General features: G+C 51.0%; 1 protein-coding gene across 6 annotated transcripts in view; it reads left to right on the forward strand.

The window, feature by feature from the left end:
* The window catches only part of SNX29 (sorting nexin 29), a 440,342-nt gene that overhangs the window by 62,245 nt on the left and 364,148 nt on the right, over window positions 1–13,949 (forward strand). For all 6 annotated transcript variants that reach the window (XM_039885359.1, XM_039885355.1, XM_039885356.1 and 3 more), the window contains 3 exons: window positions 4,339–4,457; window positions 10,984–11,059; window positions 12,816–12,898. In XM_039885359.1, coding sequence (XP_039741293.1) covers window positions 4,339–4,457; window positions 10,984–11,059; window positions 12,816–12,898 — 278 coding nt within the window. The remainder of the gene's footprint in view (window positions 1–4,338; window positions 4,458–10,983; window positions 11,060–12,815; window positions 12,899–13,949) is intronic.

A 13,949-nucleotide genomic window follows, 5' to 3' on the forward strand; every position in this document is an offset into this window, starting at 1 on the left:
AAGCCAGATGCTGCAAGCTACGTCTATACCTCATCCTAATCCTTAGGTTAGTGGGTATCACCTTGACTCGAGAGATGAAAGAACAGGTTCTGTAGAGAATTGAGATTACTCAAAGCAATGGGTGAAGCTGGGGTTAAAGTTAGGTGATGCTACACTCCAAATCTTCTACTATTGAATATTTTCCATATTTATGCATAATTATGAATATCAATTGGTTGATTTTCAGTCAGATTAATATGTCATGATTTGCTAAAGCTTCCCCCGTTATCGAGTATTTAGGTTGTCAGCGTTTTTGTTTGTTTTTGCTTTTTGTTATCAGCCATTCTGACATGAAGATTTTTATGCACAAGGCTTTTTTCTCCTTCCGAAGTATTTGTTAGGATAACTTTCCTGCTTGTGTTTTTGCTCACAGGCTATGAATGTTTTTGTACCTGGGATCCAGGTCTTGTGACATGCTGTATGAGGCAAGGTTCTCCAGAGAAACAGAACCAGTAGGGTGTGTGTGTGTGTGTGTGTCTGTGTGTGTCTATTTAGTTATCTATCTAGAGAGATTTATTTTAAGGAATTGGCTCACATGATTGTGAAGCTTGGCAGATCCATAATCTGCGGAGTAGGCCACAGGCTGGAGACCCAAGGAGGAGTTGCAGTCCGAATCCTAAGGCCATTTGCTGGCAGAATTTCTTCTCTGGGGAATCTCAGTCTTTTTCTGTTAAGGCCTTCAACTGATTGCACAAGGATCACCCAAATTATGGAGGGTAATCTGCTTTAATCAAAGTCTACTGATTTCAATGTTAATATCATCTAAAAAATACCTTCCCAGGAACATCTGGATCATATGTCTGGCTACCATGATCTAGCCAAGTTGACACTTAAAATTAACCATCATACCTGCCTTTAGTTCTTATTCTGGGCCTTTTAGGAAATGCCACTTGGATTCCATGTCTCTGTAGTTGAATGCATCTCTGAGTAGATTCACTTTGTGGGTTTTTTTGGCCTCAAACACAGTCATTTCTCCTCCTCCTAGACTGGTACCATTGAAGGCAGCCCAGCTTGCAAGCCAAGGTAGCTGCCAGCATTGTGATGTGTAAAACACAGGACAATTCAGGGTGACCTTTGCAGAGCCCAGGCCCTTTGAGGCCACTGAGCCTCCTGCAGATTATGGGCAGCCTCTCCCGGTGTAAACAGGGGGTCTTGAGTGAACATTCTGCAGAGCATCTTGGGAAAAGAGCAGAGGAATGATGAGGTGGCCTACCGAGTGATACTTTCATTTGGGTTCTAAGCTAATGTCCCTGAGAGACCGAGGTGCCTGAGGGGCCAGAACGTTAGCAGTTTGACAGCACAGTCAGGTTTGCGGAGGGCGGTGGCCAGGCCAGGAGACAACGGTGCGGGACTGCGATGGCCTCCGGCAAAGTCAGTCTCATTGTCTTTAAGATGCTCCATTGGCTGCAAGTTGGGTTTTTACGCCTCTTTTTTCTAGCAGTTAAACCACTTCTTTGACCAACGAGGAAAATCTTATCCCTCCTGCCTCAGTGTTTACAAGTGTTGGCTTTGCTTTTTGTTTTTTTCTTAAAAGAGGGTAATATCTTTATTATAGAAAGGAGTTTTTCTGTCACTTCGTATGTGTCCTATGGCACCAATAGAGAAGTAGGGTGAAAACATCATACAAAAAGAATGACAAACATATGGAAAAATGTTGCACCTCACCAGCAATTAAGCAAACGCAAAGTGAAATCAGATCCCATAATTTGCCTGTCATATTTGCCAAGATTTAAAGTGAAAACTAGACAAAAGGCGAACCCCGGGTTAGCGCCTTGGGAATGGCTTGCTCTCAGTATGTCCTCAGGCTTGGTGTCTTCTGGGCACACAGTAGGTGTTAACTGATGAGGCAAGGCTGGCACATGGGGCATCTTCATAGATAGCTGGTAGTGTCGACAGCCTTCGGGAAAACAGTTTGACGCAATGTCACGAGCCTGAGAAATGCTTATCCCACTTGATTTAGCAGTCCCAGTGCCAGGGGCTACCCTGAGGACAGAGTCCCAGGGAGAAGTGCTGCATCTAGATGCGAGGTCCCTCTTTAGAGAAGCAAGACCTTGGAGCTGACCTGAATGTGCACAGAGCAGCAGCAGCACGGTAGTTCTCATTTAAGCCTTAGGGTCTTAAACCTCTCAAATGGCATTTAAGAGTGTCCAAATAGTATGAAGACAAACTTGGGAATTAGGATCGAATTAAGCCAAATGTAAAATCCTGCAGTTAGTTTTATTACAGCCTTGTAAAAAAAAGTATGTGCAGAAGAAAGAAAAAGGCACTAAAGAAATAGTGTCTAACCCAGTAGTGTTTTGGGTAATGTGGATTTGGGTGTAATTTTTCCCCTCTTTTTGGCATTTTCTAGGTTTTATAATAAATATCTTACTTTTCTGATAAAGAGCAATACTTATCATTATGTTTTTAAGCCAACGGTGGCACCATATTTTGAATTGGTCTCTGCCTCAGGAATCACTTCAGTCTAACCCATTTTTGACATGGTGGTCCTTGGCCACTTTTACTTGAGGTCCAAACCCCGGCTGCTGCGGTCTGGCTTCGCCTCGTGCCCCGCGCGTGCTGCCGGGGAGTGGCGTGATTCCCCTCAGCAGCAGTGGAATGCCCCCCCACCTCCCCGGCCCCGGGGCGGGCGCAGAGGCAGAGAAAGCACTGATGCTTTCGCTGCCTTCTCCTGAGGGCACTGTGACCACCTCTGGAGTCCCCTTGGGCACCAGCAGAAGGATCGGAGCCTCAGGAAGGCGGGTCTGTACAGATTCTAGGGGCACAGCCAGGTTCATCTAAGAACAGGCTCTTTCGCGCTCCAGTTTGCCATCCAAGAGTCTTATGTGTGTATTACCTGCAGGATTAAATGATACATTTTGCAAAATTCTGTAAAGATTTTTGTTCAGTGTCAAAAGTATGACCAAAAGCTAGAGAGGGTGAAAGCAGAATCTCTACACGATGGCTTCTAAAGAAGGGTGGCCAGCTCTGCCCACAGGCCAAATCCACCCCTGAGCTGAGAATGGTTGTTATATTTTTAAAGGGTTGTTAATAAAAAAGAGAAGAATCTGTATGGCCACAAAGCCTAAAATATTTGCCACCGGCTCCTTTACAGAAAAGTTGTGTTCACCCCTGCTCTAAACGAAAGGAAAACTACATCCTGTCGTGGTGGGTGGTGGCCAGGAGGTCTGTGCGACTGGACTTGGAACCCCCGGGCTCCAACCCCACGGGCCTTGGTTCTGTCCGTGAGGCTGATGACCTTGGACAAGTCACATAATCTCTGAGATTTTTTCTTCTCTCCTCCTTCTTTCTCCCTTTTGCCCCTTTCCATCTCCCCTCCCCTCTTCCCTCCTCTCTCTCCATCCCTCTCTCTTTTTCCCTTCCCCCTCCTCTCTCCCCCCCCTTCCTCTATTAGGTAGGGATGATTATGATCTGCTTTTATTTTCTTTACAGTCGAGTTACAAAGTGATTTTATAGACTTTGAAGTACTGCACAAATACTTCCTGGTATTTATTAGTGTTTCCTAATTGCCCAAAGGCACATGCTACAGTGGGCAAATCCTTTCTCAGATGAGTTCCACTGAACCAGCCTGGCGTCACAAAGGTCATACAGGTTAGTTCTGTACTCTGTGGATAAGGTGACAGTACAGCAGATGGTATGAGCCTGGTGAATATCCGAGCTGACCTCCTTTTTTCAAAGGGACCCGGGCACGGTCTGGTCTGATTCTGCCCTTTTACCTGGGAGGGCTTGAGATCCAGTGAGGTGAAGTGGCACAAGCCCAAAGTCACGTGGCTGCCATCATTTCAGAGCCTGGAACACACCGCGCTTTCTCCCCGTTCCGCGCTTTGCACGAATGCTCCCCCCTCCGTCTCTCTTCTTCCTTTTTACTTGGGCAGCTCTGCCCGCCCTTCAGCTCTCACCTCAGACCGCCCTTCTCCCGTGACGCTTTCCCCCACCTTCCTGCCATTGTACACCGTCTGGGGGCACACTGATTCACGTCCATGTGCCCCACCAGATGGTCAGCTTCGTGAGGGCCGGATAAACACTGCCGGCTTGTTTGCCAGAACAAAATATATGCGCTACACAGCGCCCGGCGTACAGTAGGACCTCAGTAAACCGGTCGAAAGAACAAACGCAGTGGGTCTGGCTCCGGACTCTGTGCTCCCGGCCCCTGGCTCGCGTCCCTTTCTGTGTTCAGCTCCGTCACGGCCTGGCTAGTTCCCAAGGAGGAACTTGTAGGAGGCCCAGTGGAGGCTTGTGGGTGACCCGAACCCTCAGGGGCCCTGCATCCTGTCACACAGCTGTACTCTTTCCCCGTAGGCCACTGGACGGGGACACCTGCCTCTCCCAGAGGCACAGCTGGGCTCCGCTGCAGGTGCTACACGGTGACACTGACGTCCTCTTTCCGGTCAGCGGAGTGGGATCCTACAGCCCTGCAGGTGAGTGTTTCTAGTGGGTGTTTCTGGACTGCTCCTTCCTTCTACGGGAGCTTGGGCTCCGAGAACCAGCAGGGGTGTCTGGGTCACCTCTGCCGGGAGGGGTAGGAGCAGGGAAGCCAGGGCCCAGGGCAGCAGGGGCTTGCGGAGACAGAAGTGACAGAGGGCTTGGCTTTGCTTCTTGCTGAGCCTGGGTGCTTTGCGCCTAAGTGACTGTTGGGCAGAATGGGCTGGCAAGTCACCAGGGGGCCCTCAGGCCTGTTTTTTTCTTGCCAGTGAATTGTTGAACTTGGTCATGTAAAGCTGACCACAGCTTAGGAAGAGGGAGGTGACAGACCCATAGCTCTGAAGGCCCTGGCAGCCTTAGCAGCAGAGTGCCCGGGAGATGGCTGTCTGACACCTGCCTGTGGAGCGGGGAGCAGTCCTGACCCGTTCCGTGCTGCCGAGCTGACTTGTGTGTGCTTTGTTACTGTCGTGAGCTGGAGCGGCTTATGGGGAGCGGTGGGGTGGGGCGCACGTGGGCGAGCCTGGCCCACCCCGAGGCGTGGGCGTGCAGTGCCGCTGACTCAGTGCCTGGCACAGTGATGTGCTCGGTCACTTCCCCACAGCGCCACCAGGTCAGCGAGGATGGGCCTGATGTGAGTGCCCTTCTCATCTTCCCAGGGCCAGGTTTAAGAAACTGACGGGGGCTCACCAGCTGCTCATTCTGAACCACACGATGGACCATTGTTCTTGTCACCGTACAGGGAGCAGAAACGCACTCAAGCTGGCCCAAGGGCAGAGGCAGGTGGGCTGTTGGCTGGCAGCTGTCTAGAGCGGGGTCAGAGCAGTCCCGCTCCAGGTGGCTGTGGGAGCTGGGCAGGTTATGGCTCCGAGCAGGGCTCCCTGTGTGCATCGTGGCTCATGAGAGTGCGGGGCTGAGACTTATGCCAGGCTCGTTGCCCTTTCTGGAAAGTGGGTGGTGGTGATGGTGATGCACACCTACCAAGCCCTTGCAGTGAGTCCAGAGCGTAGGGTGACTGACCAGGTAAACGCATTCACTCTCTTGACCGCAGCCCAGGAGGAAGGGGTGGCTGTTATTACATTACCTTCCTCTCAGGTTTGTGGCGAAGGGTGCCAGGCACACGCCAAGGCCCCCTGGAGGCACCGCTGGGACCACAGTGTGCTGGGCCGCTGTGGGCCTGGGAGCCGGGCTCAGAAGGGAGAGGCCTCTTGACCTGGTGGGGTCCCTCCGTCTTCTCACTCTGTGCCCCCACTCTTCTTACAGGGATCTGCCCCTGTCTCCTCTCTCTCCTGGTCTGTCCCTGCTCCCTCGTCATTCTCGCCCCCTCCCCTTTTGGCCTATGCTTGGCTGAGGTGCCAGCATCATCGCCTCAGCCCTGGGCGCCTCCATCTCTGGGTCTCAGCTGAAATCCCCAGGAGGGCGGTCTGGCAAGCCTCGCTCATGTCTGCGGTCCAGGCCAGCACCGGTAGCTCCTTTCTTTCAGGTGACTGTCCTTGGTTCAAGAATCCAAGGGTTGGGGGACGGTTGCCATTGAGTGGAAGTGCAGATGTGCGCAGAATGTGGCTCTAATGTGTGTCTGGGACTGCTTCAGAGTCGCCAGCGTTTTTGTTCATGGCTTCCAAGCCGTCATCCAGTTCCGCATTCGCCTTGTCCTGATCCTGGTCGGAGGAACCTTCCAGTCGGGCTGTGAAGTATCGCTGGGCTGGTCAGTGTGTGCTCTGGGCAGTCTGTTTTGTTCAGCGGCTTGTTCATGTCATAGCTGGGCGCCTCTAACCATCAGACTCTGGGGGCGGACGGCTGGCTGCTCCCAAATGCTATTTGCCATTCAGGTCGGGGTTTCGCCTTATAGAACCTGGCATTCTTCCTCCCTGTTTGGGCTTTCTGTACATCAGCGTCTCCGGGGGAAGTGGCTTCTGGTCAGCTTCCAGGGTCCCCAAGAGAAGACATCCCCCTGTGTTCCTACGGTCCCACGGTCCCACCTCTGGCTGATGGCCTCACGGACCCAGAGGCCCTAATTTGTCACTGTTGTTGGGACCTGAGCTCCAGCTTATCAAGTGCCCTCCCCAGAGATGCTGTGTGAGAGCTGGTCTGCCAGCTTTTTATTTGCCACAGGAACAAAGCTGCCTGGAGTCTTGGAAGCTTGTGACAGCTCGGGGGCCAACTCGCTGTGGGTGGGAGCACAGCGTGGGGATGCAGGTTATTCTGGGGCGCCCTGAAGACCCCAGGATGCCTTACGTCCGTCACTGAATACCAAATCGCATAGAATCCCTCCTGGGCCCGGCCTGCTTGCAGGGGACCATCCCCCGTGGCCTCTGGCAGGGCTGCATTGCCCTCCCAGACTTCTTTTCTTCCACCCTGTTCCACTAGTAACCCTTCTGATTGACACCCCGCCACCTGAGTGACAGACATTAGCATATTCTGTCTCGTTCTGGCTGGGGGGGCCATTTCGTGTCTCTAGTGGTGACTTTGCATGCAGAAGGCTCCTCCCTTGGGACACTTTCTCTTCATCTTTGAACATGTTAGTGCCTCTACTGTCACTGCCTTTGGGGGGGTGTGTAGAAGGGGTGGGGGGGGGAGGGATAGGGAGAGGGATGTGGCAGGGAAGGATGAATGTTTTGGTAGCCAAGTCTTGGGAGGGAGACAGGGTAAGGGACCCTGAATGCAGAATTATTATCCTTCTGAATCTTGGAAGAGGCGGCTCTATAGATGAGGGGGCTGTGCCTCGGGCTGCATTTCTGGGGTTAGGGAGGGGCTCAGTGAAGGGAGATGCCAGCCAGGGGTCACACGAGACCCTGAGAAGCAGGTGGAGGACTGGATAGTCATTCCTCCGGACACGTGTATTAGTTGCATCTTTACCACCTTTCCGTCATTTTGAGCCTGCAGGGGAGAGAGGGCCCCCCAAGTCCTTTTCAACTGACAATAACAAATGGAGGTGACCAAAGCACCCGTGGCTACTCATTGTGCGTGTGACACCAGCATGGCTTGTGCCCTCACTGCAGGGCCTGCATTTAGTGCTGGGTTTAGCAAACGCGAGGCAGTTTCCGATGGCGACGGTTCATTTGAGAGCGCGGGTCCTCTTCCCTCACCTTTCATCAGCTCTGATGGTCCTCAGCTTCTCCTCGTCCTGCCACTGGGTCTTCCGAGTTGCTCACTGGGAGGTGAGGGGGGCCCTGTCGTGCTGCTGCTCTGATCTGAGATGGTTGACTTCGGAGCTTGGCTCCCAGGGACGAATTTTACTGTTTGGAATGTTATGAAACTGTGGTGGCCACAGGGCCTGTATTGTGTGCTTTCTACCCCACTTCTGTGGGTTGTGTGTCACTTAGGGTTCATGGGTGTTTTGCTCAATAGTGGGCGATCCTGCTCTGTGTCAGCACTGCTCTAGGCTCCGGGGGTCCAAAAGCGAGTCCCTCTTGGAGTTTTGCATGTGAGGAGGGGACAAGGACATCATTTTAATGATCTGATGTGAAGGAGAAAGGAATGAATGGTCTAAGTGTGTACTGGGTGCTTTCACCACCTTGTTCTAACTCAGCCTTCTTTCTCGCCTGGGCTATTGCAAAATAGCCTCTCTAAGTCCTCTCTGTTTCCCCTGCCCACCCCCACCCCATCATTTTTTTTTTTTCAGCAGCCGGCAGACTATATTTTAGAATATAAATCAGATTGCCTCATCTCCCTGCTCCAAGCCTTCCACCACACTTAGGGTAGAATCCAGGATCCTCACTGCGGCCACCCAGGCCCCCGTTCAACGCAGCAGTCTCCTCTCCTCCCGTTTCCCTTTTTCTTGGGGTCCCCAGCCACACCTGCCTGCTTCCGCTTCATTGCACGGAGCCTCCCATCATTTCTCTCCTCCTGCTCCTCTTGCCTTCCTTACCCTACCTATTCGCATCCTTCAGGTGGCAGCCCAGGTGCCACTGTCTTACGGACGGCGCCTCTCCCCAGGCCTCGTGTCTCATGCTGTTGTCAACCGGTGCGTCTCCCTTGCTCTGGTCTCAGTTTGTGATCGTGTGTTTGTGTAATTACTTAAAAATGCGTGTCCCTCCGCTTGGTCTTGGAGGTCCACGAGGGCAGGGCTGTCCTGATTCCAGTGTGACCCTGACCAGAGCCAGGCCCACAGCGAGGGCTCAGGAAGGCTTTGCTGAGCGGGAAGTGGATGGACGCTGTAGGTAGGGATGTGGGCGTGCTGTAGGGAGTGCACACCTGGCAGTCGGGAAAATCATTTCTGATTGGGGACACAGTGTGGACAAAGGAATAGAGGCAGAAACGCCAGGGCTGTGGGAAGGAGGGAAATGCGGGCATCTCAGATCCGCCGAGCGGGAGACCGAAGGGGCAAAGGCTCAGCTCTGTCATCGGCCAGACCCGGGTTCACGTCCTCACACTTTAGCTATGTTAGCTGGGAAAAATCACGCAAATAAATCCACGAGGTCCATTTCTTCATCTATAAAATTAAGATAATAGTAGCACCCGCCTCCGAGGGGGCCCTGAGGGTGAGTGAGATAGTCTGCGTCTCTGGGATTGCTGTGTCCCCAGTGCCTTAGGCCCACCTCAGCTGTCAGCAGGTCGTGGGCATGTGTTACGTTGGGAAATCCACTCGGGCCGAGCAGGCGTTGTGTCTGGGGTGCAGGTGGGTGATGTCGGCCTTTACTCCAGCCGTGCGTTTCCATGTGTATGTCGGAGGCTCCGTCCTTGCTTCCAGGAGTAGAATCTGACAGCTGCACATGGGACAGGACTGAAGAAACCTGCACAGCAGACCCCTGGAAAGTGTTGAGTCTTTGAGCTGGGGTGGCCATGGAGACGGCTAGTGGCAAGGAGTGGGAGGTAGTTAGGTGGAACTGGCAGGTCTGAGGCACCAGGCAGCTCTGTGTCGGCAGGGAGGATGAGTGCCATGCTCTTCTGAGGTTACAGCCCAGTGGGAAGTGGTGACGGAAGAGGAGTGGTTTTGAAGGTCATGGTCAGCTGGTGGGCCCTGAAGGATGTCCCAGTAGAGCTTTCTGGTATGTGGGACTAGGATGCAAGATTTTGGACCTAGCCAGAGACAAGGGTTTGAGAGCTGTCATCTCACAGAAATAAGAGTGCGAGCCAAGACCTTGCTGGATTCACCAGGGGGATTGAGGCCACAGAGCTGTGATCCAGGGACACCTCTGCTCAGGACTCAGGGGAAAAGATGGTCGGGGAGGAGGACCAAGGAATAGTGCTGTGAGAACAGTGAGAGCAGATCCCCAGGGAGGAGTGCCTGCTTAACCTTGTCACTGGCTCTGGGAAGGTGGAGAGGGGCCTAAGGAGGGAGTTCCTTGGGGTCCTTTGAGAGCAGTTCCAGGTGACTGGGAAGGTGAGAGCCTGTGGTAGGCAGGCTCGGCTACCGAGCGAGTCGATGCTAGCCATCGCTCCCTGAGTGTTCTTACTGGGTCTTTCACATAGTACAATTTCATTATGTGGACGGCATTATTAAATGTCTTCCCATTTCATAGATGAGGAAACTGTGGCATCAAGAGCCTAGGTGTCTTACTGGATTAGAGCTGGGGAGCAGAGCTTGAGTCCAGGCTGTGGGGCAGAGCCCGCACCCCACAGCACTAACCAGCCATGGTACTAGAGAGGGGGGCGGGCAGGTGGAGAGGCAGTGCTAGTTTCTTCAAATTTCTTGAAAGAGCGAGGAATGAGTTGGATAGCTTGATGGGTGCAGCAGAATGAAAAAAGGTTAAAAACCATTTTTTCTCCTGTAGAGTTCCCTTAGTTCAGCCCCTTAGACCTGGGGAGTCTTGAACAGGACAAAAGCAGCATAAATGGAAGGAATGACACGGAGGAGGCCGTGACAGATGGCTTAGGGGAACCAGATGTGCTCCCTCCCATCCCCTGTCCCAACCCAGACCTGGTTTTGTGGTGGACATTGACAAGCCAGAAGTGTCTCCAGTGAGAGAATGTTTTGGGTAATACCGGCTTTAAAGTCACCATCTAGCCCAAGGAACACAAAATTTATACTTGTTCCTGAAAAGAGACTTGAACAGCAGCTAATAGATTTATAAAAAAGTTTAGTGCCTCTTGCCTATTGTTTCTAGAGATTATTTGTGGCCTCACTTCCTCCAGATGCCTTCCCCACATGTCACTTAATGCAGGGCAAGTGGCTCTTTAGAAAGCAGCTGTCAAAGTTGTTTTGATCCAAGCAGATTCTGTCAGCGATTAGACCATGCTGCCCTCTTGTGTCTGTCTTGAGCCACTACAGGCAGGAGCAGTTTTGTGTACCAGAAAGCTGACTTATTCCTTGATTCTGAGGTCGGCTCTGAATCAGGGGTGATTCTAAGTGGCTCAGGGTCAAAAAGGTTAAGCGAGAGTATGGGGCCTTATGACTGATGCAAAATCTGAGATTATGGGCCCCAAACTGAAACGAGTAGCAGATAAAAATCCAGTGTGCCAATGAGGAAAACATTTCTGAGTCAACTGATTTCGCCTATGTCTGCATTGTGTCCTTGTGTCATGGAGAAAATGAAATGAAAACAGAAACCTGACTTTCTCTCTGTGATTTCTCTCTGTATACAGACGCCCCCCTCGTAAGCCTGGAGAACGGGACGGGGGCCGAGGACCGTGTTCGCCTGGAGCCCGGGCCTCGGTACAGGTTAGTGCTCAGAAGCCAGGTGGCCTTCGGGGTCGAACTATCCTCAACAGTTTATTCCTTTTTAAAGCCAGGAGGGCACCCACTAGGATTAGAGGGCAAGGCCTTACCTCGTATCTGTGTTGGTGCTTGGTCTTAACGTCACAGAGTGTGACGGTGCCAAGGGTCCCTGAGCACTAGCTTCTCTAAGAAACTTCAAGGATTCGTCACACTTCATTTGCATACCACCTTTGCTTTGTGCACTTTTGGGGCCATATCTGGGAACTTCCTCTGTCACCGTTTGCTTAATTTTAACATTTGATCATAATATCAAACAGTTTTAATATTACGTAATATTTAAGCCACTTAGATAGCATATGTCTGGGAAGTGCTTAGCCTGGCACATAGTAATAAGCACCACATTGAATTTCTAATAAAAGTTTTGAAGACTGTGAGTTGCCCGAAGTCACTGGTGGCAGAGCTGAGGTGGACACCAGAGTCACCCTTAGGCTTCATGATTCTTGTTGCCGTTACTGTTTTTTCCTTCTTTCTCTTCGTGGTTTTCATTTGCGAGATGTCACGTCTGCGTTTGCAGCTTTAGCTCCGGGCCGGGCTTCATGATTACGCCATACCACGCTTGGTGTTGTAGTCTCGCTCTGAGTAGACGGGGCTCTGCTCTCTGAAAAGGTCGCTGCTTGTAGGAGGCTTGTACCAACTAGTACGATGCCAGGAAGGGTCGGTGTCACCAACCCCATCCAGGACTCTGAGTCCTTTTTGCTGTTTATTTTACAAAAATTGGAAAATGCAGCATTAAGTGGAAAAAAATATCACTCTTAACCCCCAACTCCATTTTGCTGTTGATATTTTGGTCCTTTTTCTCCTAGTCACGTGTCTGTGTGTCTGTGAGTGTCTGTGCATGTATGTACATGTGTATTTTAATCACATTATGGCCCTGCTGTTTTCATAAAAAATATTTCATTTCGCCAGGTTGCAAATTCTTTGTAAGTGTACGGTCCGTTCTTACTATTTGTGGTAGTTATGTCCTGTAAAGTCACCATGAAGACCGTACCACTGCTCCTAGGGGAAATGCAGGATTACATTCCTGTGAGCCTCTGGTCACCACAGTTTTGTCACTCAGTCAATACCGAACTTTGTTTCATGTCTGTTCCTGTTTAAAGACACCTTATTTAACATGTACTGTCGGTTCATTGACATTGAACTCATGGCCAACAGCACCGTAACTCATGTTTGAACAAAGGTTACCTGACACAGGTGTCTCCTCCGTAATGGGCATCACAGCCTTCTTGAGCTTGGGAACACCAGAGAGCATTTTAGCTCCAGTCTTGGGGACCATTTTAAACAGCAAAAATCACCCCCCCAAAAAAAGCACATGAATGTGAAAAAATGTGGCACTCAATAGTCCCCCAAAGGACACATGTACAGTATGACAGTTGTAATAAGAAGGCAGAGCTCACCTTGTTGAGGGCAGCTGGGAGCATGCGCATCTGGTGACTCAGATTTTTTGCCACTCTGTGCATGTTCATGAGTGACCTCAGAAGCGCCATGGATCTTGATTTTGGGGTTACACATAAACTTTAGTGAGCAGGCGAATTCGCAAAGACAGAATCTGCAGATACTGAGGACCGACTAATTTCAAGGCGATGCCCTCTGTTTCCCCTCGTGGGTGCCAGGCAAACTCGGCACCAGCTGGTGTCCTGAATGGTGAGGCTGTGCACTGTAAGTAGCCGAGTGTAACTTCCTTCTACCTGCCTTTTCCCAGCGTGGAAGCCAGTCCTCCAGGCCAAGGAAGTCCTCTGAGCAGCCTGTTACCTTCTGCCTCGGTGCCAGAATCGATGACAATTAGTAAGTACTTTCTGAGCTGACTCCTCCAATACTGGGATGACTTGTGGGCCTGTGTGTTGTGGCAGTGCCTTGTGTTTGCTCCTCCATGACTGTGGGCTTTGGGTGTATGGGGTAAAATCAGGTGTGTGCCCCTGGTCGAGGAGGAATTGAAGTGTGGTGCGTGGTGGCAGGCGGGTGCTCAGTGAGTTTGCCAGAGGAAGGTGTGACATTGTAAAGTGTCTCTTCTGAGGTTTGAAGGCTGCTTTGTGGGTGTGGGTGCTGCCTGTGCTCTTTGACAGCCATAGGTGCTGTCTCACTTGTCCTGAGATTTCAAAAGGACATCAGTCTTTACTCTCTGTAAGCTCCCTGGTTTGTTGGGAAGGCTCGCCTGAGTGCCTCAGGGAGCTGTCCATGGTCATGGGACGGCAGCAGGAGGGAGAGGAATGGCATTTAGAATTCGCAGGGAGTGCCTGCCTGACTGCCTGCCTGCCTTCCTTCACTTCCTTCCTTCCTTCCTTCCTTCCTTCCTTCCTTCCTTCCTTCCTTCCTTCCTTCCTTCCTTCATTCCTCCCTCCCCTCCTCCCTTTCTTTTCTTAAAACAGCTTGATCGACATATGATTGACATACAAAAAACTATTCATATTTAATACATACAACTTGATGACTTTGTCGATGAGTATAAACTCATGAAACCATTGCCACAATTTATGCCATCATATTTAATTTACCTCCAAAAATTTTCTCCCATTCTATTGATTGACTGATTGATTGATAATTACACTTAACATTTGATTTACTGTCTTAGCAAATTTCTGGGGAGTGCTTTTCTTGACGAAGGAAAAGCACTCTTTTCCGCCATTCTTTCTTTCTTCCATTCAAAAACTATGTACCAATGTTTGTCATGTGATGGACACTGTGCTAATCTTGGCCTGGACATCGGTGAACAAGGAATCAAAGTCCCGCCCTGAGGCATTGCCAGGCCACTGTGGAAGATAGGCAGCAGCGATGTTGACAGACATAATGAACCTGTGCTTGCAAACTGTGACAAGAGCTGGCAAGGCAAAGCACGGGT

This window comes from Pteropus medius, unplaced genomic scaffold (assembly GCF_902729225.1).
Source record: "Pteropus medius unplaced genomic scaffold, Ma_sr-lr_union100, whole genome shotgun sequence".
NCBI classification, from domain to species: domain Eukaryota; kingdom Metazoa; phylum Chordata; class Mammalia; order Chiroptera; family Pteropodidae; genus Pteropus; species Pteropus medius.